Source organism: Eucalyptus grandis, chromosome 11, assembly GCF_016545825.1.
Source record: "Eucalyptus grandis isolate ANBG69807.140 chromosome 11, ASM1654582v1, whole genome shotgun sequence".
Lineage (NCBI taxonomy): Eukaryota > Viridiplantae > Streptophyta > Magnoliopsida > Myrtales > Myrtaceae > Eucalyptus > Eucalyptus grandis.
This window is the reverse complement of record NC_052622.1, coordinates 44,409,499-44,435,100: the sequence shown is the minus strand read 5'-3', so window position 1 is coordinate 44,435,100 and position 25,602 is coordinate 44,409,499. Positions and strand designations below refer to the sequence as shown.

Here is a 25,602-nt window from a genome sequence, read left to right as displayed (position 1 = left end):
GTTGTGAAACATTCATGTTCACGGACCTATAGGTGCAGTTAGATGAAGAAACAGTGCTTATGACCAACATCATGAGTGTGCTTACAGCCCTTTTTTCGTTTTTCATTTTCAGATATATTTCTCACTTTAATGTATCTTAGAATGCGAGGGCACCAACTCTGAGATACAATCCTAAATTCTCCTCAGACTTGGACCATACACTTTGCTCATTATCCAAATCCACACAAAAAATCGTCCTGTCTAGGTTGTAACAACTTTGTCTAGGTTTTCCTTGGCACCTTTCTGTTCCTATTTCTCTGCAATTTGTTTGAGAATAGTTTCTTCTTCTGCTTCTAGTTCTTGCATGTGCTCCTCAAAGGTGGTCACTATTCCTTGGTGAAGATGTCTTTGCTGGCCTCGCATAGATTCTCAGACTTCGGCAAAGAATAGGTGCCGAACTTAGGAGTTGCACAAATGATAAGACTTTTTGGTTTGAATTCCTGAAATGAGGGAAAAGTCTCGACCTTTTACTTTGCACCAACCCATTAATTTAATAGGTAAATATGCGCATCGCCTCGCCCTGCAACGATTGATCCTTTTTGTCACTTTTTCGTCTGTTTCGTTTGTTTAAGTGCGTATCTTATGCCGTGAGCTTCCTACTAGAAAACAATTTAAGCAAATTGTCTTGGAGAAAAGAAATTTGATACTGATATTGATAATGAAGAGATTGTCTAGTGCGAGACTGTGGTTTTTCCCTTTTTAGTTCTGAACATGTAATTGCTTAATTTTCCTTGAGCAATTGCAGTATTTCTAAATTACACCACTTACTCAGAGAAGCCGACTATGCATATCTATTAGATGGGAAATGAAAATCCTCGAGGTGCATCCGTTCACGATATCTGGTTCCCGGTTCCTGCCCGAGCGAGCCACTGAATTTATCGGACAACGGTAATTAAATACAAATTATGCATCTAATTAAGTGGCTTGGAAAATAAACCTTACACATTAAGATACACCATCGCATGCATTAACAAAAACTACAAATACGAGAATGATGATCCAATTCTCTGCCGATCATATAAGCCAGATAAAAGCTGCATTGTTGGAGTGATCGGTGTGGGCAACAAAACCCAAATGTTGACACTAAAACACAAGAAATAGAAAATTCAATAAACATATGACCATCAATTTTACCGTATGAAAATGAGAATTTGGATAATCTATCGATGAAATTAGGTAGTAATGTCTTTAAATTTTATGCGTATCAAATAAGCAGAGAGCTATGAGTGGCCTAATCCTCCAGCAAAGATCAAAGAGACAACTCCTCACGTTAGTCTGCATACTTTTGTATAGCTAAGCTAAGCTTCCCATAAATAAAGATGTCTAGAAATTTCACACCTCACGATGCAACAACAGCACCAGTGGTCTAGTGGTAGAATAGTACCCTGCCACGGTACAGACCCGGGTTCGATTCCCGGCTGGTGCAACACTATTATTTTTGTATTTCATTAATTTTTCGAAATTTCAGAGGAAATTTAGGTCCTTTATCATTGAAATATTACATATGGAAATGATATAAACTGTCGTGCTGAGATAAAACACCACAATCCGCGCGCTTGCGCTTGACGATTTGTACAAGACAATTCATGAAATACCAGCATTTATACAAGGACGAGGGTAGTCTTCACCTTCACTTTCATGCATGGCTGATTTAGAATCATCACTTGTCATAACATTATTCAACATCGACGAATTACAGACTCGCCGTTCCCAGAGACCAAGAACTCGGAGATTCCTAGGCCGCCTTCGCGAATCCGACCTTGAGATTACCAAAGTCGAACACCGTGTGATATGCTCCCATGAACAGGTCCCCTAGGATCCTGAGATTATGCAGTCATGTCACTTCCACACCATATTGCAGAGAGACATGTATAAGACTACTACATCTTTGGAAACATCTGATGCCCAAAAGGTAAGCTTGTTCACAATGATTTTTAAGGAGGCCGAGGAAGTAAACCAAACTCATAGAGTCATGCTTTATTGACAGAATAACCTACCAGAGACGACGTTCTGGGATGTCCAGAGGAACGAATCCGCTTACGCAGATTGTCGAGCAGCCTTGTCCGACTCTGACAACGTACTGTGTAGTTGCTCCCAAAAAGAAAAGGAAATGGTCAGTGTCCTAAGGAAACCATTGTTCACTCAGGAGTTCCAAATGGAGAACCTTGAAGACTCGAGCGAAACCAACTTTGAAGGTGCAAGTGCAGCAACAAAATTTGTACGACAGCTCATGTGAAATAAGAGAAATGTATTGCTTTTGTAGCCACGATCCTGATGGTCGGTAAAGAGTACGAAATTCGAACGTAGAAAGGGATTGAGGAATTCTCGAGCATGAGGATATCTTACTTGTTGAGGAGATAGTGGGAAGGACTTATTGCCGATGATGAACGAAACGTGTGGCATGTTATCGATCTTATCGCAGTCGATGAAGTACTTCCCCAGTGGGTTTGGCAACTTCTCACACAGCTGCAGCATATGGAAAAAAACAAAGAACTCTTGCTTCAGCTTGTTTAACTCCGATGTTGTTCGTCACAGAAACAGATATCTTTCACGGAATATCACCTCGTCTACATATTTGAAAATTCTATCCTTTGCTTTCTGCTGCTTGAGCTGCATTTGAATCCAAAAGGCAATCATCTCACAGAAAGTGCATAGAGCGGTCTCATTTGCCGAAGAACCCTTTTCGGTCCCATTGTTGAACGTCTTATCCATTTGTGTGCTGCAATATTCGAAACTGATTTCTTAGACCAGAAGAAAGTTTCTGAAAGGTCGGAATCAAGACAAATTCTGTACCTAAAATCCTGGGATCCGTTGTATAAACACAGTCCGACATCCACACATACTGTTTCCGGGCGCAGCTGCACGGACGGCAAGTTAAGGATTGGGGTTTTTTGTTTATCTGTGAAGAAGGACATGAACAATCGCCAAGACATAGGAAGAAACACACCCCTGATATCAGATATTCCCATATTCGATTTCCATAATTGGAGACGACGGTTTGACATTCAAAGCTCACAATCCCTACCGCTCCGATCGCGTGATTAATTTGAGCGACTGCCCTCTGTGAAAGGAAACTCATAAAATGGCGTAAGCAATTATAGGAGGGAAAAAATGAACACGAAATATTGATCTTGAAAAAAATATTTCGGAAGGGATTGCTACAGTTGGACCAGCAAGAAAAGATGTTCCCGTGTCCAGAATGGCTTCACAATCATGGTCGCACAATCCTGAAATCAACATGATTGGATGTTGCGAGTGCTTTTGGATCATGAATCAGCATTTTAAAGATAAACGAAACAAGCATGTCTCTACTGACAGTAAAAACGCAAACTCAAAGCACGATCAGTTGTTACCTGTTGAATTGCCGGCTACATGAATATCAGCCACTTCAATCTGGAGATTTTGCAGACAAAGTCAGGTTTAAGATCTTTCGACAAGGAGAGTTATTAGAAGAGTCGATATTTACTAAAAACATAAACGTCAAATCTCTTCTCCCTGGACCTGCCAATAACCCAGTTGAGTAACTGGGAAGTAAGAATGTTCGCCCCTGAAGTGCCTCCAATCTAGACCGCCAAAGACAATCTCACCACCGACAGTTGATGTAGGGTCTCGGTTCAACCAGACTGAGAATATTTGCTGAGCAACATGACCTTGTTCCACCATATTATACCTGCAAGCATTAAAGTAACCAACATGGGGAATGCACCGTTACCAAAAGCTTCTCATAAATAGAACGCACTGATCAACGCATAAGGTACCACAATGGTGTTGCTCCACCAACAGCAATATCTTCAAATCCAAGCCCGAGTACCCCATCGAATTGAGCAGCTAAGAAGGCTAAAAACCCCTCCTTCCTAGCCTCAACAAACTCCTGAAGGATGAGAAAGTATACATTAAAGCAGTTACTAGAATAAATATTGATTTGATGGAAGAGTAGAAAGCAGACACACAGCACACACCTGATCTTTGACGACGATATCCCCAGCTTTGACATTATCTAGGCTAAAGACTCCGGATATTGAACCAGAACCGTAGTGGATTTTACATGGTATTCCTTGATTAATAAGAACAAGAAAGGAAACCAGATCAGCAACAGCCAGAAGTGAATTCGTACAGGCAAATTCTTACACATCACAATTAATTGATTTAAATTCTGATGATGTAATTGAAGTCTTGCAGTGAACAATCTGTTACCAATCTTGGTATAAGTACTCGACAGTCTCGCCTTGAATCTGGAATGAAAATAGCAATTAATCTGCAAAGAGGTAAATAGTTTCCGCACTTCATAACTACTCGCATAGGATGAACAATAAAAACGTAGATGTGTATTAACATGGTCACTTACAGAAAGCAGGCATTTTGAAGATGGCACCCAAAGATTGGAGCTCCCGGTGTCAAAGACAACCATGAATTTCTGCGGCGGCGTGCCAATACCGATCTCTCCATAATATTGGGTGTCAAGATAATTCTTCAGATATATTATTTCTGCTTTTGAGTCCATTTGATTCCTTCTAGTATATCCCCTTTTTCTAAGGTAATAATGGTCTCCTGCTCTGCTAATTCTAGCAGCATTTACACTGTCAAAATCAAGTGTCCGCTTCTTCAAACCTATTCTCAACAACCCCTCCGAGGAATTAGCCTCGAATGAGTAGGAGCTTGAACAAAGCCATGAGTATAAGGCTATTATGATGAGGCTCTTGGAAGTGGCCATTCTCGTCCAGTTTAATCTATATATGCTTCACAAGCTGCATAGCAAGAAAGCAAAACTCGACATGTAAAAAGCAATGAGAAATACCAGTTTGCACATAACTTGCAATTCCATAACATCGTTTTTCAATCAATTTGGTTCAAATCAAGTCATTTGTTGGCTCTTTGACCTGATTAGATACTACAAGAGCATTAAGTAATTCTCGTCCATTCTAAATAGCAAGCACACGTCCATGCACTTGTAATAAAAACTAGCATGATTTTGTATTTACCAAGAGCTGAGAAGTAGGAAAGTTCATACCTGCGTTCAGTGAGGGAAACCATAATGGATAAAGAGACTGACGTAGTGGCTCTTTATTTAGTAGGGTGAAGGCTGGCTAGTTGTCTGTTGTTGCTTCTTCAAGCAGTCTTGCCTAGCCCATAGCAGACTACTTTTTGAAGATTGACCAGATAAACTTAAGAAATGATTAATGGCAGTGTTAATGGGTGACTCCTGTGCACTGGTTTAATAAAAAAATTATGGAATAATCTAATTATAAAAGTGTAGATTATAAATAATACAAGAGATGTCGGTGCATTGAAAACTGTAGAGTTTTCATAATTTATCACTTAACAAGTGCTTTCATGGCACGACCGGTGCGTGTCACCACCCTCCCTTACCTCTAGCACACACCACACCGTGTGCGGACCACACAAAAAATCTGCAGAAATCAGCAATTCCCTTCCACGGGCGTCGTATGATTCGGGTTACTGGCCACCGCACATTCGTTCATTTTCGTCGTGATCTGATGACGAAGCTGTTGTAAAGTAACCGCAAAGATTGTAATGTACTACGTGCCGTGCTTGCTTACGGTGAAATGAACAGCGTTAACGATCGAACTGAGTCCTAAAACGACATGGTGTTTGTCTTGGACTATGCTGAAAATAGACCGATTTAGGACTCGAGAAACCATGCCTGGGCACCATGGATTCAACCCCCTCTCTCCCTTTTGTTCCCTGCCGTTTTGGCCTGTCATCTTTCTCTTCAGGAAGCCGCCCAGCAATTTCCTTTGGTCTGTCATCTTCTCTCCAGGAAGAAGCCACGAGCAATTTCCTTCGAGTCCTGTGTTATATAAGTCTGTAGGCAAGAGACGAAGCCGCCAGAGAGCATGCGTCTTTCGGCTCACGCCCATTTTCGTCTTTATGTCTTTTCAGTCAATTATAGCTCATTTCTACTAGGAGTCCGTATATATGACTGAAATATCATTGTTGTCGAAAAATATTTTCTTCATATATCGTTTTTCTAGAAGATAAATTGTTTTCTTGTATTTGGTTACATTGAATATGCAGTTCAAGAAGATGTTTTGTGGTGTCTATTAACTATCAAAATAGCTAACAAAATGAATGATTCTTAAAAGCAACTGCAAGTTCCAATCGGTCATATTTAATGGTACTAATAAAAATTCAATAAATTAACAACAAATTTATGAATTATTTAACTCGCACATGGATTTCTTTACATATTGAAGGTTAAAATAAAGAAAAAAAACCAAAAGAATGCTGCATTGGCAGCATGGCATCGGTGAGAGTACACTCGCAGAAATGAATTCCCATTTCATGGAAAATAAATTCACTTTTCCAAGATTTTACCTAGAGAGTTTCGCTCAGCTGAAAAGATTTTCTGCTAACCAATTAATTTTTTCTGTGTCTACACACATGAAAAGCTGAAAGCATTTTCTTGAAATAGCTTTACTTAAAATAAACACATTCTTATGATTTTTTTTTTTTTTGGTGACTGAGGATCTATTTGTTTGAGGAAAACTGGCCTAAAAACCTACAAAGCCTCCCAAATTGAATTTTTTGAAAGAATATTTTCCATTCTGAAAAATAATTGCGTAGTTCCTTATGAAAAATTTATAATTTATAATAATAAGTCAAATCAATAACAATTTATGTCTAAAAATTTGAATATATTTTGTTTATTCATTTTCTAAACGATACAAGTGAATAATTTAAGGAAAATAATTTCCAAATCATTTATTATTTGCGAAATAAATATCTATTAAATTTTATTTCAGAATTATTCCCAACTCTTTTCATTTTTCTGGCAGTAATTCATCTGTACATCAGGTATTTATACTTTGATTCTCAAAGCTCAAAGCAATAGATTTAATAATGTTAGGAAAAGGGAAAGCAATGATCTAAACGCCAGAATCTACCGTTTGGTCACTGATAGCGACTCCTCCATGAGAAAAAAAGAGGAAAAAGAAAGCTTGTACTAATAAATTCATCTAAATGTCACCACTCTTAACAATTCCCTCTTCCTTTGCTATTTCATAAATGAGTAACGAGTGATAAACAAAAACAAGCGAGGCGAGAATAAACACGTGTAAAGTAGCTAGCCAAAAGAAAGAAAGGGAAAAAAGTAACTGTGTAGAAAATCTATATGATAGCTCTTTGGCTCTCCTGTTTATCCCACATTCACCAGTACCACATTGATCGCTGCACAGTAACATCATTTTATGCCACAAGATTTGCGCTGGTCCTCATAACCTGGCTTTCAATTTGTCCTCCCAGAAATCCCTTCGAATACGAAAAACAATCCCGGCCTCTATCAAACGAACGCAACGCTCCCATGCAAAGAGGCATATTACCAGTCCATAGTCAAGAATACAACCTATCACATCATCAAACAGCTGATGTAAGCAAAAAATCATCATACCTTTCCAGGAAATGTTATCAAGATACATCGCAGTTTCATTAAGCCCTCGTCATGCTCAAGATTTTAAATCCTTTAGACACTTTGTATACAGTCAAAATTAGCCTCGTCATGCTAAAGGTAGACTTAAATTATTGCAGGAAAAGCAGTGCTCTGAACAAATGCTTGCTCAATAAAAGCTGCCTTAATGACAATAGCTAAAGTTAAATAAAAAAACATACGTTACTCCACTTCTGCACACTTCCCACCCTCATAGTAAGATGACCATTAGCATGACCATACTAAAGTTTTTGACAAGTACTCGGGTTAAAAGAGATTGCTCATACCTTTAAAGGGAGGCCACTCTGTTGTTAGTTATGCCAGCAGTCCTATACATGCTAAACCCCAGCTGCAGCTTTAGCATCAGAGTCCTTCTTTCCCTGCAAAGTGGGCAATCAGGTAAGTATGTCATTATGTCATCCTGGAGAAATCAAATCAACATTCAAAAACTCAAGGAAAAGGGACTTCAGAACCCATCTCGATGTCAATCATGTTAGGCTGCAGATATATGCAGGCTGGTAATTTGGACAAATAAATCACCATGTGGATCAGCTAGACAAGTCTCACCACTATACCGAATCCTTGAAGCAATTTTATCTTGGAGAGTAATTATAAAATCAACGAGCTCCTGTCTTATTTTCTGTATATTTTGATATGCAAAGGTATCAAACCCTTGGGGACTTGACAGTGATTTACTGAGCAGCCACAGCAGCACACATGGACAATGATATTAAGGTATTAGAATAAGCCATTGAATACAGCCGGCTTTTTCTTGTTTCTAAACTTATACCAGTTTCTAAATATTCTGTCATTGTGACTGGATGAATGATATAATTGATTCAAGAACCACAAGGCTCAGGCTCATGTTATACCTCCGATGAAGGACCCCTCCGTATCTTCCTAGTGGGCGTCCTCATCGTAACAAATTCCTCAGCAGTAGTCGGGTGAATGCCCACTGTGGCATCAAAGTCTGCTTTGGTCAAACCAGCTTTCACAGCGACAGCAAAACCCTGGAATTGAAAACTTCAAATTGATTAAAAAACTGCAAGTTCCAAGATTTAATTAAACCAAGTCAGTTGGTTGAAGACATCTTGCCTGTACAATTTCTGCAGAATCTTCCCCGCACATATGCAACCCAAGGACTCTGTTTGTTTTTGCACAAACAATGACCTTCATAAAAACACGGTCAGGGAGCCCAGAGAGAGTTGCCTTCAAAGGCCTGAAATTTGCTGTGAATATGTCAACGTCGCCATATTCTTGAATAGCCTGTAACATCATTCAACTGTTAAATATACACAAGTAATGTCTTGCCTGATAAATATGTGAAATTATTCTATCACCTGTTCTTCAGTAGGACCGACTTGTCCAATTGGAGGCTGGGAGAACACAGCAGATGGAACAGCTCTGTAAAGAAGAAAGAAGTAAAAGTACATTTACAAACATCAGATGACCTGATTAATATATCATTAAAGGAGCAACCCCAGCTTATACACCAATTAAAATGCAACATTCTGCCATAAAAGTCGATATGAACCCTAGATCTCCTGCAGCACCAGTTGGTGCCAAGATGAAGCCTAAAATCAGTTGATTATTCACATTCTTCAATTTCACAGATTCAACAAGCCCATAAAACCAGTTATTTAGGTAGCATCGCCTCTTCGCTGAAACATACCGCGAGAATCTCAAATACAGGAAACCAACAAAATACAAAGTCATGCCAATATTTTCCAAATTCATCATACTCTCCTCCAAATTGCTAAGTAAGTAGTATCAAATGCCTACGATGATGAAAATATGTGATGAAATGCACAATAAATAGGGCACAATGCCACTCTGATAAACCCAAATAACTGTTCAATATTACTGCATTAAAAATGTGATAACATAAAGCATGTAAACTGTCTACTTCAAGTAAAAGCGCATACTGACTATAAATATTAGTCTTTTGAGTGTATATTTACTTCTAAAAGAGGTAATGTTAATTAACTTCTCACAGAATCGAATTGCATAAAGAAGAAGTTTTGAGAGTCTAATATAAACTGAGGATAGTTAATTGCCACTGCAGATGGCCAAAGTAATACAGACGTTGCAACTTTGAGGTCTTTGAAGAGGCAGGCCAAGGTTTACAGTAGTTATGAACATCTATTTTAAAATCCATTGAGTTGGTTCAGTAGCGTCTCAAACATTTTCTGGCTTCAAGCAATGTCCAATTGAAATTAAGCGTAGATTCTTGTGTGCAATAGCAGAACTTCCTCCTGCTCAACTGAAATAATGGCTGCAACACCACTTTCAATATAATCATTTGGATATGTATGCCACCAAACAAAGCATGATTGATCATACACAAAAGGTACAGATATCTCAATAAAAAATATTGATTAGGATTCTTTGATTCCCAAAACTATGACTACATCGGTACCTGTAATCAGGCTTTGTTGGCTCATTCAAAAAAATAGTCTTTGCCAATGCTCCTCCCTCCATCAAAGCGACTGGGGTCAAGTTAATTCTGTCAGTAACATCCCCAACCGCCCAGATGGATGGAACTGATGTTCGGGAAAATTCATCAACCTAGGAAAAATGGAAGAAATTATATGCAGCAACTAACAGAAGGAGGGGGCAAAGAGCACTGATTAAACTACCTCTATAGCTCCATTCTTGGTCATCTTTACTCCAACAGTCTCTAATCCTAAATTCTGCAGTGTTCATTCAAAAAAAGTCATTTCACTGAAAATTCTATAATGTTTATACAAACAGTCCATTAAAGGCCCTTAACCAAAAAAAAAACAGTCCATTAAAGGCATCAAGGAACTGCAGACCTTTGTATTGGGCCGTCGTCCTGTAGCAAACATGATATGCGAGAAACCTTCTACTGTTCCTTTATTGGTCTTAAGAGACAGTGAACCATCAGGCAACTTTTGGATGGCTTGAGGTGACTCCTCAGTATGGAACTCAATTCCTCGTAGGGACATCTGCTCACCCACAAAATCCCTGATCTGCAGCAATGAAGAAGATACAATTGTATGACATACATATAACAACAAGCATCATGGTAGTGTATTACTATTTGAGTCTACGATTTATCACCTCTTCATCAAAACCTCTCAAAACCTTCTTTTGCCTTATAAATACGTGGACATCGCTTGACAAACCATTAAAGATACCAGCAAATTCAAGAGCAATGTAGCCACCCCCGATGATTGCAACTTTCTCGGGCTTTGAGGGCAAATCAAGGGCTAAATCTGAGTCAATTGCATATTCTCTTCCAGGAATTTCAGGAATAAAAGGGCGTCCCCCAACTGAAACTAGTATATGTCTAGCTGAATAGAGCTTTCCATCCACGTCAACTGTGTGAGGATCCACAATCTGTCCGATTCCATTGAGTAAACATAAACCCCCGGAAAGGACAATATTGGACACTAGAACATTGATTACAAAGAGGTACATAAACCCACCTTTCCACGGCCTTCAATTAGAGTGACATTGGCATTTTTTAGTATATTCTTATAGATACCAGTGAGTCGTTGCAACTCAGCATTTTTATTAGCCATTAAGGTGCTCCAATCATGCTTAGGCTCAGCATCATACATCCATCCAAATCCATGACTCTCTTCAAATTCATGAGCGTATTTGGATGCATAAACAAGTAACTTCTTGGGTACACAACCTCGAAGTACACATCTGCATTGAGAATATAATTAAGAAGAAGTAAAGAAAGAAATCTGCAGTTGACAACCCTGTCAATGAGGACATTCATGCAGCTAATGATGTCTACCAAGAAGCCTTAGATCTTGGACCAAAGGATTCAAGCAATTCTAGATAAAACACAATTAAGAGACATCACAACACAAACAGTTGTTTACTGAAAACTACATAGACTGGACTCTTGGCCAATGTTCCTGAATATAAAGAAAGACCCATTGTTATCCATCCTATGTTTGAGTCAGTCAACAGGGCAGCATTCACAGGACAAGCGGATATGCTCGTGTGATGGAGGATAAGGATAGGTTGCCAGAATTTCTCCATAAGGCTCTTACCAAACTTCTCTACTATTGTAAATCAACTATGGTCTGACAATTTGGATGTTAATTGATGAAATGACAGACATTATCAGTTCAAGCAAACCTTCTCAAAGCACTTAATCTTTGCCATGCAAAAATTTGCTTTCTCCTTTATCAACCCAAATCCTGGAATGACATTCCCAGGTAGAGATTGATACAATTCAGTAAGGATTGAGGACATTTAGACACCAAACGAGAACATGAACTGACTTTTATGGTCAATATAAACGTATTGGTGGCAATGATAAAGCAGATATGGTTAATATCAAAATTGAATAAGTAATTGCACAATGACACGGCAAACTTACATACCGACTAGGAAGTAGGAACCCAATCCTTTCAACGACCAACAAAGAGAACAAAATTCAAACTTTGGAACAAAACAACACTCAGCAGAGCATATTCTTCTAGGAACATTACAATTGACCTAACACAACATCCACCAGCTAAAACTCAAAACCATCAAGCACATCACACACTTCGCCCGCTAGAACAAATTCGCTTAAAAAACGAGAACAACTAGAGAACAAAAGCAATAGAGGTCCGCGAATTTCAGCTTACGTTCCGCCGACGCCTCCGGCGGTCTCGGAGGAGATGGTGGAGAACGGGAGCTCGCAGACGGCGACGGTGGCGCCGAAATTAGAGGCGAAGCGGGAGGCGCGGACGCCGCCGCTCCCGGCGCCGACGGTGAAGAGGTCGAAGTCGTAGTGGCGGGCGGCCTCGGCGCCGTTGTCGGGCTCGGCGGCGGCCTCGACGGAGAACCGCCGGCGGCGGGGCCGGGACCCGGGGAGGGAGCGGAGGCCGAGGGCCCGGGGGCCGGAAGGATTGGGGAGGAGGGAGAGAGGGACGGAGAGATTCCGGCGGAGGGTGCGGAGCGACGGCGAGGCGGAGAGGGTGGCGGTGAGCTTGGGGGCGGCGAGGGAAGTCGCCATTCGTGCGGCGGTTCGCTAATGGCTGCGGAGGAGCACGAATTTCCGATATTCGAATTGGTCTTTTTATTCCTTTTTTTTTTTTTTTTTTTTTTTGTCATTTTGAGTGATTATGTGTATATATGTATGACGCGTTTGACTGGGCTTTGTGCTCGAAATCGATTTGGCTGGATAGGATTTGCACATGAGATCCGAGCGCATTCCTTGGATATATATTTGATTTAGATAATATAAATTGAAAATTATACATTAACTTTATATAGGAAGGACGATTATATGATTTTCTTGTGGTAAGTATAGTCGCCAAAAAAAAATATGTTGCACATGAGGCGTCTGAACCAAGTTGTTTTGCACCTTTCGGTACTTCACAGCACAGACGCGTGATGGCATGACTTCTACACAGCTACAGACAAGCCTAACAAGCTGTACATATAAATATGTGCATGCCCATAAAAATTGGCATGACGAAATGGTCGAGCCGAAAAAGAAAAAAAAAATAAAGAAAAAAAATTGGTCGAGCCGGGCTGGCATAACCCATTTGTTGGTGGGGCTGTATCGGGTCGTGTCGGGCTGGGCTGGGGCCCATGGGCCATGATGGGCTAGGCAAAACCCATATCGGGTTCGGCCGAAATTTTAAAGTTTAAGAATGGCAGTATTTTATGGCGACTATTTCTTATGTTGATCAATAATTTATTCCAAAAGCAAGTGTAAACATATCGATCACTAAAAGAACCTTTTTTGTTGGTGACTTACCAATATAAATTATATATTTCATCACTTTAGCAGTTAGCAACCTTATGACCCCATGCCACGCTCCTTGCATGTCTTGTCTAAGGTGGTAATCACGGGCATGAATTAAGAGCCTTGAATAGTTTTCATGATTTTCGTGATTTATTTTTAATTTTAATCCTGCATATCAAACATTCATTTAGATGATATTTATTTAGACTCACGTCATATCCGAATACGTTAACAAACATTTGATAAAATAAAATCATATCCTATTTTTATTTCATTTGACGTCATCTTGTCCGATTTGTACCCTGCTCAATTTCATGAATTGAAAATTTGCTTAAAGGAGTTGGCTCCGATGTTATTTAATCACTCATCCATGTAAATGGATACATGAGCTAGAATTGCTCAGTGCAATTCCTTTTATATCTAGATTCATTTGTGTTGTTCCCATCGATGGAGCAGGAAAGCGAGTCTTTGCAAGCGACATTCATCATTGTCCCACCAATATTCAGTGGAAGGGCCGAAAGTTACCGCACATGATGATGAAAAAAGAAAAAGTGCAATTAAAATTCTAAATTTTGTGTGAAGAACCCAAATCAACATTAAGGGCGCGTTTGGTAACGATTTTCTATTCCTAGAACCGATTCTGAGTAAAAGAACGTGTTTGGTAACTCGTCTAAAATTTCGATTCTCGGAATAGAATTGCGTTTGATAACGTGTTAATTAATTATGTTCCAAATTATTTTTTAAATTTTAAATAATTTTTTCTACTTTTTACTTTTTTACTTTTTTTTTTTTTTACCTTTTTTCTTTTTTTTTCATTTTTACTTTTCTTTTTTTCCTTTTTCTCCTATTTTTCTTCTTCTTCTTGTGGACCGTCGCCCGAACCGCGACCTCACGAGGGCACCTCACCGCGTCGCCCCTCGGCGAGGCCGGCCCTCGTTGGCCGAGCGTTGCCGGGGACAGGCTAGGCAAGCCCGGCCGATGGCTAGGCGGGCCTCGCCCAGTCTCGACGAGGCTCGCCGGTGGCTGGGCGAGCCTTCGGCGAGCTTGTCGGATCGGCGGCCGGCGACTGGCGGTGGGCGATGGCGAGCAGCGGTGGACGACGGCGAGCAGCGGCGGACGACGGCGGGCGACGGTCGCGGGATGGCGGAAGGAAAGAAAAGAGTTTTATTGTGTTGATTCTTTTTTTGATTCTCGGATGCGAATCAACTTTTTTTTTTATTCTCAAATCTACTCCCAAACTAATTTGGAACAAATTTGTTCCCTAACAAAAAAATTTTACCAAACACGATTCTCGTCCCAAACTGATTCTGGGAACAAAAAATCAGAATTAGTCACTATTTGGCACGTTGCCAAACATGGCCTAAATCTTTCATATGATGCGATTAACTCCCAAATCATTTCCAAGAAAGTCCAACTGATTTTTTTTCCACTGAAAATTGCTTATAAAGCATGGGGAAAAGTACAAAAAAAAAAAAATCTAAACTTATTGCATTAGTATTAATTCAATTCTAATTTTTTTAATTGAACCAATTATATTCTAAATTTTTTTCACGTTGGTATCAATTGGCTGGCTTAGCTAGATGTAATGCGGTGCTAATTGTTCGGCCAACATTAATGTGGCAATTTTTTAATAATTTTTTTATATTTTTGAAATTTTATATTTTTCTTTTATTTTTCCTTTTATTTTTTCTCTTCTTCGTCTCCGGGCTTTCCCATTAATGGCTGGCAAGCCTTCGTGAGGGTCATGAAGCCCTTGCCGACCACCGGTGAGGTGACTTTATTGAGGGTTGAGGGCTGTGGGCAAAGCGATTTTGCCCAGATCTAGATAAGGCTAGCCTCATCTTTAGGTGAGGCCAAGCGAGGGCTACAATTCTCATTGATGGCCAGCAAGAGCTTCACGGCCCTAACCTAATGACTGGCGAGGCTTATCGAGGCCTCGATAGTCATTGCGAGGAAAGTCCAAGAAGGAAGAAAGAAAAATGAAAAGAAAAAAAGAAAAATATATTTTTAAAAAAAAATTTGCCTACATCAATGTTGGTTGGCCGGTGCCGGCGTCTATGTCAACGCCGGCCGACTAAAATCAATTGGTTTGATTGAATTGATATCAACATGAAAATATTTAGAACTGAATTGATTCAATTGAAATGTTTATGATTGAGCAATAAATTTATGATTTTTTTTAGTAATTGCTTACATGGTAGAATGAGAAGAGCGCCCCGTCGGAGAATAATCAGCCAGCTTGCTTCACTTTTGTAAATCGATTCAAGACTTGCTAGCATTGATTAGAAGATCCAAAACACGATCGCATTTCACACCCAATTTTTTAACAACTTCCAATGCGGCCGTTTCCACAACCTACAATCGGACCCATTTTGCAAAACACTCAATAAGCATCCCTCGTTCTCACTCTCCGGATCAATCTCCACATCTCCAATATTTTTTTCCCTCTTTTTCAAGAAGGAATCAGGGTAATACAGCAGCAGGTTTCAATCGGCTTAAAAAAAATTGAGGCCTTCATCAAATGCGTCACTTTGATAACGAAATCCACCGCAAAAAGGGCAAAGAAAAAAGCAAACATTTGGAGGAAGAAGAAAAAAGGGGAAAGATTCCGTGAATCCAATTTGCAAAGCATAAATGCCAAATGGGGAAAAAAAAAAAGGCCAGTTGGAGGGGAGGCAGTGGTCAAGTTGTTGACTGGGAATCTCTCTTCCCCTCCCCATAACTCGAATATATTCCACAAAATTCTTTTATTATAATAATAATTCATACCATTATTATAATTTTTGATATTCTTATAACTATTATTATTAGTACTTCTGTTGTCCAATTTTCACATCACTAAATTCGAAACAGTTAAACAGAACAACAACAACAACAGCAGCAGAACAGTTTTCCTCCTCCTCCGTGCGGCTGACCTGCGAATTCTCGTTCTTTGCATTACGGTCGTTCTTGTTCTTGCTCCGCCTTCCCTTCTCTCTCTCTCTGAATGCATCGCTCCGCAATCTCTCCGACGCGCCCTCTCCCTCTCTTCCTCGCGACCTTATCCGAAAACCCTCCTCTCAGAATCCCGATTCCGCCGGCCTCGCCTCTCCACGCGCGGTGGCATCCTCCCCTTTGCGCCTCCGCCTCCTTCGGCTGCCGGGACGACGGCCGTTCTCTCGCCTCCGCCGCCGCCGCCGCCGGGCTCCTCCGCCGCTCGGCCTTGTCCGGCTTCGCGACCGCCGGCTACGGCGGCTGCTGCTTGAGCGATGAGACGGTGCGGGGCGTCGCGGCGAAGGACGTCGATGTCGCCACGCTCGGGAATCTCTGCGTCGACATCGTCCTCAACGTCCCTGCTCTGCCCCCGCCGTCGAAGGAGGAGCGGAAGGCTTATATGGAAGAGCTGTCTGCTTCGCCCCCCGATAAGGTCAGTTGAGGAACTCGAATGCATTCTGTGTGGACTGGTGGGCATTTTCCAGTTTACTCTGGCTTAAGATTTTAGTCGCTTGTCTTGTTCGGAGGTGTCCTGCGCCGAATGGTAGATCTAATTTTCCTTGACTTGGATAAAATTTGGAAATTTGCTGTTTGGGATGTAAGGTAAATGAGAATTGGCAGAGATAGTTTGGTCGTTTCCTTCCTGTGGGCAATTTGAAAAGATTGATCTTTAGATGACATGTAAGAAAGAAGCTTCAGCTCCATTTAGTTTCAAATAAGACCGAAGAGCAATTGCGTCCTCTAGAATTCTGGATGTTCCTGCTGTGTGGGTAAGATGGAACCTGATGTTGGACGGTGTACTGATTTCAAAGGTAGATAGATTCTCAAAGCAACCTAACCCTGAAACTATAGGTTATTCTGCTCTTGTGTGTTGAACAGTTGACCCTGGTCTTTTTTAGATGCTGCTCTGCTGGGGTGCCTCAATATTCTGAGCAGGACGTGACTGATTGATAGGACTTTGTTATCGTGGGTCCAATAACTGTGCATGGTAGAACAAGAAACTTGCTAATCCCTCAATCACTATGAGGAGTCAATCAAGTTGTTCATGATTGTTGTTTATTTCTCCCTGCAGATGATGTGGTCAGGAAATGCTGTTGAATGTATATATTTTACAATTTCTATTGTTATTTGTTTGTGCTTTCGTGCATAGCGATACTGGGAAGCTGGAGGCAACTGCAATACTGCTATAGCAGTGGCAAGACTAGGGCTCAACTGCACTGCAATTGGTCACGTGGGTAACGAAATTTATGGGAAGTTCCTCATGGATGTCCTTCATGATGAGGGCATTCGTATGGTTGGGATGATTGAAGATGCCAATGTGGACAACTCCAGTTCCTCGTATGAAACACTTTTGTGCTGGGTTCTTGTGGATCCATTACAAAGACATGGTTTTTGCAGGTAGACTTGCTAAAAGTTATTGCTCGTCTTTTATCTTTATTGGAATTGTTGAACATTTTTGTCATTATCATTTTTCGACACTACAGTACATATTTGTTAAGAATATTTCCGATAAGAAGGCCTGATTGTATCTATACTTTTACCAGTCTAGCTGATTTCAGAAACGAACCTGCACTCAGTTGGATGAATAAACTCTCTGCTGAAGTAAAGCTGGCTATTACGCGGTCAAAGATCTTATTCTGCAATGGTTATGGCTTTGATGAACTGTCCCCTAATTTAATTACCTCAGCTCTAGATTATTCTGTTGAGGTTGGTACATCAATTTTTTTGACCCGGGACCACGAGGAAAGAGCCTTTCCAAAGGAACACCAGAAGAACAGAGGGCACTTAGAAAGTTTCTGCAGATGAGTGACGTTCTTCTTCTTACTTCTGATGAGGTGCAACTCTTTCCTTGAAATATTCTTTCAATGATCCCCAGTAATATTCTTGCAACTCTATTCTGTTGTTTGGGGAATTTTTTTGTCATGGATTCTGAATAATGTGATAATCTTGTAGCCTTGCCAAGTTTCTTATTCTTCATGCTTTTTCCTTTTACCCTCAAGTGGCCACTAGTATGTCCATTCAGAAAGTCTAGCTATTTTTCTCCTTTAAGATCAGGTTTCTTATTGGAAGGTAATTTAGGTGCTTTGATGAAGTATTACCCTCCTTGCTCTTTTAATGCCGTTTTGCATGGTTTTCAGTGTCCATAGTTCTGGAGCTTTTATCATCTCCGCTTGTTTACCTTAGCTCCCAAAACTTTCACTGGTTTGCTTGGTCAATCCTCTCTTTGTGTCCAAAATAACCTTTCTTCAACATGCTGAATATTTTTTTCACCCAACTAAGCTTGTTACTAAAACCTCTAGTTTTCATTACCTTGCAACTCTATTCTGTTGTTTGGGGAATTTTTTTTTGTCATGGATTCTGAATAATGTGATAATCTTGTAGCCTTGCCAAGTTTCTTATCCTTCACGCCTTCTCCTTTTACCCTCAAGTGGCCAATAGTATGTCCATCCAGAAAGTCTAGCTATTTTTCTCCTTTAAGATCAGGTTTCTTATTGGCAGGTGATTTAGGTGCTTTGATGAAGTATTACCCTCCTTACTATTTTAATGCCGTTTTACATTTTTTTCAGTGTGCATTGCTCTGGAGCTTTTATCATCTCTGCTTGTTTACCTTAGATCCCAAAACTTTCACTGGTTTGCTCAATCCATCCTCTCTTTATATCCAAATAACCTTTCTTCAACATGCTGAATTTTTTTTTTTTCACCCTACTAAGCTTGTTACTAATCCTCTAGTTTTCAATATCTTGCAACTCTGTTGTTTGGGGAAATTTTTTTATCATGGATTCTGAATAATGTCATAATCTTGTTGCCTTGCCAAGTTTCTTATTCTTTACGCCTTTTCCTTTTACCCTCAAGTGGCCACTGGTACGTCCATTCAGAAAGTCTAGCTATTTTTCTCCTTTAAGATGAGTTTTCTTATTGGCAGGTAATTTGGGTGCTTTGATGAAGTATTGCCCTCCTTACACTTTTAAAGCCGTTTTACACAGTTTTCAGTGTGCATAGCTCTGTAGCTTTTATCATCTCTGCTTGTTTACCTTAGCTCCCAAAATTCACTGGTTTGCTTAGTCAATCCTCTCTGTGTCCAAATAACCTCAACATGCTGAATTTTTTTTTACCCAACTAAGCTTGTTACTAATCCACTAGTTTTCATTATCTTGTAGTGAGTCACTGTCAATGTTGCTGCAGCTAAATGTCCACCAGATGCAAATCAACATGCAGTTTTCTTGTCTTGCCTCATGTTATTTAGTACTTTTTGCATAACTGGCAAAAGACATCTCACGTGATCCTTTTTTCCCCCATATCTGAAAGAGTTATTTGTTGGAATGGTCTCTAATGTATAATATAAATAACATGCAAATGAGTGTCATCTACCTTGAAAGGCAAATGCAGAAATATTCTAATCGTGTTTGTATCAGTCACTGGGAAGATACCACATAGCAAATTACAAGTTTGCATGTGTCACTTGTCCATGTTTAGGAATTTGTTCCTTTGAATTGTAGTGTTAGGCTGACCGTGTACCTTTGTTTCTTGTGTGCTCATTAAATTGATGGTGGATCTAACGGGCAATTGATTGAACGAGAGGGAAGTTGAATCTATCATATTTAATAATGTCTGGGAACTCTGTTTATATTTTCTCCTTGTCATGACATATTGGATCTGCACTCTATCTATCCTGCCGATCATGACATATTGGTTCTGCAATCTATCCATCCTGCCAATCTCTATTCAGTATTCTCTCTTTTCTAATAGATTTTTGTTATTCAATCGCTTGGATTCAGGCTGAGTCACTGACTGGAATTAAAAACCCGATTCTAGCTGGACAGGAGTTGCTAAAGCAAGGTGCACTTATGAAGTGGGTTGTCATTAAAATGGGCGCTAGAGGTTCCATCATCATCACAGGATCAAGTATATCTTGTGCACCTGCATTCAAGGTTTGTAAATACTCGCATTAACACACTCTTGTATGTCATCCTCATTCTTCTACTAATTGCATTCAAGGTTTGAAAATACTCACATTAATGCACTCTTGTATGTCATCCCCATTCTTCTACTAATATTATCTCACAAGCAGAGGATCTTATGCTCAATCCTAAACAGTATCTGGTTTAGTTGGACTTGACCCAAGAATAATCGCATGATTGGGCCCTGATTATTCTGTAGAGGTATGCCAAACATGGGGATTTTTATGTGCACTCGGCAGATTAACCTGCCCAAGGGTCAATCAAGTCCAGAAATATTTTCCATGTTCTAGTGTGTTTGTGGGGAACTTTTCTCCTTATTAATCAGTAAGCTACACTTGGTGACTAGGATAAAAATCGGCATAGGTCCTATCCTGTATTCGGTTGCTGTCCAAGATAGGATAAGGCTGGATATAAGAGGGATATAACCTGGATAAAAACATCCCATTTGGAAAAACAGAAAAAGAAAATTCATGATAATGCTCACGCCTTGAGAGTGAAAAACAATATGCTATTACCTTCATTGGATAATTGAGTCCTTTTGGAATTGGATGTTGAATGGTCTGCCTAATAACATGAAAGTTGACATAGTTTTTACAGATAAAAATTAAGGGGACTGTTTTTTTAAGAATTAATTGCTGTTGCTGACCAGGGCAACTGAGAGCTTTTGTTTTACAAGAAGAGTGGAGTCTCAATTTTCACTTATCCAGATCCAAAGAAAAAAAAAGAAATTTCACTCATCAACATACCAAGATTGATTTATTAGGCTGTATTGATGTTACTAAATTCTGATGGGAGTCTGATTTTTTTTTTTTTTTTTTTTCAAGATTGATTCTATTACGCAAAATCTTGTAATTAGCTGTTGGCTTAAAACTTTGTTAAGTTTCATGATGGCTAACAGTCTTGGCATCCAATTTTTTTTTGCTTGTCCATTTCTCTTCTTTAATTGTTCCAAATTGGATTTTTAATCCTATTATAATTTGTGGTGTCAGGTGGATGTTGTCGACACTGTTGGCTGTGGAGATAGTTTTGTAGCTGCTATCGCCTACGGTTTCATCCATAATATTCCATTGGTCAACACATTAGCACTTGCGAATGCAGTTGGTGCTGCAACAGCGATGGGTTGTGGCGCAGGCAGGAATGTGGCAAAATTAGATCAGGCTATAGAACTCATGAAAGCTTCAAATCTCAATGAAGATGACAAATTTTGGAACTTAATTCTTGGTGAGAAACTGGATTCTTGTGAAATTAGCATTCTTTCAGGGATGGTCATCAACGGGAAGAGTAGTGCTCAGGTGAATCGGGTACCCTTGCGAACAGTGGTCTCTGAACTGCTGCCTGAGCTTGAGCCTGCACAGTTAAAGAGTTCAGTTACACTTTGATTGGATAAATTGCATTAATATCTCAGCTCCATGATCATCATGTCCAGATTAAGCTTAAGCGTAGATCATGTTGCTACTGAACAGGAAGCTAGGCCTCAAGGTGAAAGGTGAAACTTAGAGGGTTTCCTGAGATGAAGTCTGCCTAGGCCATTTTTTGGGGAAGCTCTAGTTTTCACTAAGTGAAAAACGGTACTCGAGATCAAGCTTTTGTTGGCTTATTCTTGTGCTCTTTTCTTTTTGGGGGTCTCAATAGCTGCTTTGCTGCTTTGCTGCTATGCATCACTTCTTAGAGGTTCTTGTGCAGTTATGCACAACGCAATTGCTTCATCATTCTTAGGTTATGATGGCCAATTTCTTTCAAAGCTAAGACTGGAAATGAAGAGGACGGGGCTTCCTCCTTTTGCATTGAACTTCATCTTCAAGTTATCACAATTTTATAATTTGATAGAGAAATGAATCCTTCGCCACTGGACTCGGCACTGAAAGCAGGCATTGGAATGGAATCTTTTACTTTTCTGTTATGATTTAGGCATATCAAATTAATCAAATTCTTTAACAGCGCTTTTCAAGGATATCAGGAAAGCCATTACTTTGTTTAATTGTCGTGCTTTCAATTATTTAGACTTTGGGATACGTATCATTGCAGGGAACCTTTAGATTTTAGTCCAAGGATCAAATAGTGACATAGCATCTTGAAAGAGAGGCGTCAATGACTATTCAAAAAAGAATTCTTGCTTAAGATCATGAAAGCGATTCTTTGCGATATATCAGTAATAGAAGTGGCATGTTTAGACACAAAGTACATTCATTCGAAGGGTCCTGTTTACTAAGAAATTTCTTATGCCGTTACAAAATAAATAAAACAGTAAAGCTTCGAAATATAGACCGTGAATTGTCTTGTTACTCAACTTCAGTATTTTAGATCCGAGCTTCTAAATCTTCCCCATCACCGGTAGGGGAAAGTGTTTAATTGGAAAAAAGAGGTGATTGCATGGTCAACTAGCCCACCAGCAGAAACAAGTACAAACCACATAGATAGCAACAAAAGTGGTCCATTCCACCCAACTCATCATATGGATCTTATTGTTAGGAAGGATAAGCCTTAACCTGAGTGCCAAGGAAATTATAAGATGCACAGACTAGAAGAAAATTTGAAGTTGTGGACTCCTGATCTAGCAACATCAGCATCCAGCTTTAGTAATAGTTGAATAACAAGACCGGCTCAAACTTCTTGAATGCATTACTCTTCCTCACTAACATGCATTAAGCCCAGCATTCCGAAATTAAGAACTCCAGCCGTGCCAGTTCTCAAGTAGAATCGTTTTGGACCTTTCCTGCGGTTCATCACTCCTTTTGCTGCAACAGTGCAGAGTGCTTTCTCCAGCTCCACTCTAGCACCATTGCAGACAACCTTATAACCATCCTCTTACTTTCTGGTAACAGCTTCCAACTATGAACTCCTAAATTCTTTTGGTTTGTCCTTTCCATTTCCAAATGCACCACATGAGACCCAGCGGTGCAGAGCTCCTGGACTTCTTCGAGATATGAGTCTCCAACATGGGCATTCCAACAACTACACAACTGGATGGTCCAATCGATCTTGTCTTCAATTCTATTAAGAAACATAGGACTTATTGAGGCAAAACATAAAGCAATTATATAGAGACAGGCGGGCGAAGGGATGTGTCACATGCTTCTTCACATACATTCAACTGTAAGAAAAAACCTGTATCACTTGTAATCACAAAATGACCTATGAAAACCACATCGCCAAAACTTGTTGAGAACAACAGACAATTTGTCTTACCATCCGCCAGAATCTCAACCGCAGGATGATGCTGGTCATGTCCGCTGCAGTCCTTCTGCAAAAAGCATGCCAATGACCGAACAGTGTCCTCTCCCCCATATTTTCAAGAAGGGAATGCTGGAAGTAAAGTCAGATACTCGTGATAATTTTTGTCCTTTGAAAGCAAGTCAAATACAATGGATGCTGTGGTTGCATCTGGTAATATATTTTTTCCTGCCATTTTCTTAAGCAGCTCAATCACCTTCAACGCCTCATGATTTTGACAAAAAGCATGCATTAATGTGTTGAATGTGACGACATTTGGAGCACAGCCATTGTCTTCCATTTTTAAAAATAGCTCAGTTGCCTCTTCAAGTTGACCTTGTCGACAGAGCCCATTAATCATGATAGAGTACGTTACAACACTCGGTGCTAACCCATCCTGCTGCAACCTGTGAAATAAGTCCCACGCAGCTTTCAGATTCCCCGTTTTGCATAACCCATCAATGAGGCAATTGAAGGTTGCAACATTTGCCTTTCCATTGCAATCTTTGGAATGAAACAAATCCAATGCATCTGAAAGCAAATTATTCTTGCATAGTCCATCTAAAAGTATGTTGAATGTGTATGAATCGGGTTCCACTTCATGACGTTTCATTTCACTAAACAATTCGCGTGCATCAACGACCCTACCTTTGTGGAAAAAACCAAGCATTAAAGTGCTAAAAGTAACTTTTGTTGGGTTAACTCCATTATCAATCATCTTCTTATACATATTCATGGCTTCTTCCATTCTACCCTGATTGCAATACCCATTGATCAGCACATTGAAGCTGACCGCAGTAACTAGACAACCCTTACTCAACACGTGAGCAAGCAATTCCCTTGCCTCATCAACCTTACCCGCTAAACACAAGCCATCCATTACCGTGTTATAGGTAACAATACTAGGATCTACGCCCCTCTCAATCATCAATTTGAGCATGTCTTCAGCTTCTTTGAACTTCCCCTGGTTGCAAAGAACTTTTAACAAAGAATTAAATGTAATTATATCAGGTTCAATTCTTTGATCCACTATCTCGTTAAGCAAATCAGTGGCTTTCTTGTACTGTCCCATGCAACACAAGCCACATATCAGCGAGTTGTAAACAACCAAATTTGGTGAAATACCGCTATCTTTCATCTCCATGAAAAGTTTGCTGGCCTCATCTACTAACCCGTCTTTGCATAGTCCATCGATAAGAGCACCATAGCAAACTATATTCGGCCTGCATACAACGCTATGTTCACCGTTGCTACTCAGCATTTCTTCATGTAACTTGAGCGCCATGGTCGTGTTACCGGTCTGACACAACCCGCTAATCAAAGTGCCATAGGTAACAACGGTCGGCCTGCAACCCAGACGCGCCATTTTCTTAAACAAGGCAACCCCTTCACCGATTTTATGCTTCAAGCACAATCCCTTCACCAATTGATTATAGGTGACTATACCAGGGCAATGACCTCGGCGAAAAATCGCCCCCAATACAGCGAAAGCATCCTCCACCCGTCTCTCATTGCAGAAGCAGTTCAACAAAAGTTTCAGCACAAAATAATCAGACAGGAGCCCAGTAACTTCCAGCTTTCCGCGGAGAGAAATCACTGCAGAGTAGTGCTTCTTCTTAGTTAAGGCGCCCAACAACACGCCGAACGACGAAGTGGGAGGAACGGGTCGAATGGAGATCATGCGGTCGAAGTGGCGGAGCGCCTCGTCCACGGTGAAATCCCCCGTTTTCCACTTCTTCTCGAGGAGAAGAGCGGGCCGAGGTCGGTCCTCCGCGTCGGCGGAAAGCGTGGATTTTGGGGGCGGAGGCGAGACGCTGACGGCGAGTTCTTGAGGAAGCTTGGAACTTTGGGGAGAATTTCTAAGTGGGTGTGCGAAGAGAGAGGAAAGTTTACCTTTTGCAGCTGATGAAGAAGAAGAAGAAGAAGAGGAGGAGGAAGACAGGGTCCTGGAAGCCATCGCTGTTGAACGAAGAAAGCGCAGGCTTCTCAGTAATCCAGTTCGTCTTAGGAATTGCATCGCCCCACGGACGGGTTTTGCTTTCATGGAATGAAAAGCGCCCATTTTCGTCGGGACAATTTCGACCAAAAGCTGCTTTCGTTTGGAAAATGTACCCGTTGTTTTTTCTAAAAAATGACAATATTTTTTTATATTTTATTAAAATTTAAAAATGAATTAATAAATATTTTCTACCTTTGATATGAAAAATTCAATTCAATTTTTTTTTCGTGCACTCCTTATAATAATTTTT

General features: G+C 40.2%; 4 protein-coding genes and 1 non-coding gene across 6 annotated transcripts; 2 read left to right on the top strand and 3 right to left on the bottom strand.

Annotated features, from left to right (window-relative positions):
• Positions 1-1,394: 1,394 nt before the first annotated feature.
• TRNAG-GCC lies at positions 1,395-1,465 on the top strand. Its single transcript has one exon. It is a non-coding gene; the product is annotated as a tRNA-Gly (tRNA).
• Positions 1,466-1,501: 36 nt separating this feature from the next.
• On the bottom strand, positions 1,502-5,206 carry LOC104426616 (aspartic proteinase oryzasin-1). Its single transcript, XM_010039731.3, has 14 exons — positions 5,048-5,206; positions 4,385-4,784; positions 4,234-4,294; positions 3,999-4,093; positions 3,798-3,910; positions 3,541-3,709; positions 3,393-3,432; positions 3,202-3,266; positions 2,987-3,100; positions 2,833-2,897; positions 2,602-2,758; positions 2,386-2,505; positions 2,037-2,119; positions 1,502-1,859 (listed from the first exon to the last, which is right to left on the bottom strand). The coding sequence occupies exons 2-14, from the start codon at positions 4,748-4,750 to the stop codon at positions 1,775-1,777; spliced, it is 1,533 nt and encodes a 510-aa protein (XP_010038033.2). The 5' UTR covers positions 4,751-4,784; positions 5,048-5,206; the 3' UTR covers positions 1,502-1,774.
• A 1,652-nt stretch (positions 5,207-6,858) lies between these two features.
• On the bottom strand, positions 6,859-12,536 carry LOC104426615 (glutathione reductase, chloroplastic). The gene is made up of 11 exons (XM_010039729.3): positions 12,103-12,536; positions 10,936-11,161; positions 10,568-10,846; positions 10,300-10,476; positions 10,123-10,176; positions 9,903-10,051; positions 8,824-8,887; positions 8,579-8,749; positions 8,356-8,493; positions 7,771-7,863; positions 6,859-7,402 (listed from the first exon to the last, which is right to left on the bottom strand). The coding sequence occupies exons 1-10, from the start codon at positions 12,471-12,473 to the stop codon at positions 7,822-7,824; spliced, it is 1,671 nt and encodes a 556-aa protein (XP_010038031.2). The 5' UTR covers positions 12,474-12,536; the 3' UTR covers positions 6,859-7,402; positions 7,771-7,821.
• Positions 12,537-16,055: 3,519 nt separating this feature from the next.
• On the top strand, positions 16,056-22,043 carry LOC104426614 (fructokinase-1). The gene is given in 6 exon segments (XM_010039728.3): positions 16,056-16,617; positions 17,335-17,582; positions 17,729-17,901; positions 17,904-18,019; positions 19,961-20,113; positions 21,133-22,043. Coding segments are annotated over 6 exon segments (1,500 nt in total). The 5' UTR covers positions 16,056-16,197; the 3' UTR covers positions 21,523-22,043.
• A 466-nt stretch (positions 22,044-22,509) lies between these two features.
• Positions 22,510-25,409, bottom strand: LOC104426612 (putative pentatricopeptide repeat-containing protein At1g12700, mitochondrial). 2 transcript variants are annotated; one of them, XM_039304809.1, is made up of 2 exons: positions 23,330-25,409; positions 22,510-23,234 (listed from the first exon to the last, which is right to left on the bottom strand). In XM_039304809.1, exon 1 carries the CDS (start codon positions 25,395-25,397, stop codon positions 23,433-23,435), a length of 1,965 nt encoding a protein of 654 aa, XP_039160743.1. In that variant the 5' UTR covers positions 25,398-25,409; the 3' UTR covers positions 22,510-23,234; positions 23,330-23,432. The 2 variants fall into 2 exon arrangements, with proteins under 2 accessions (XP_039160743.1, XP_039160742.1); XM_039304808.1 differs by having other exon boundaries at positions 22,510-23,134.
• Positions 25,410-25,602: the final 193 nt, after the last annotated feature.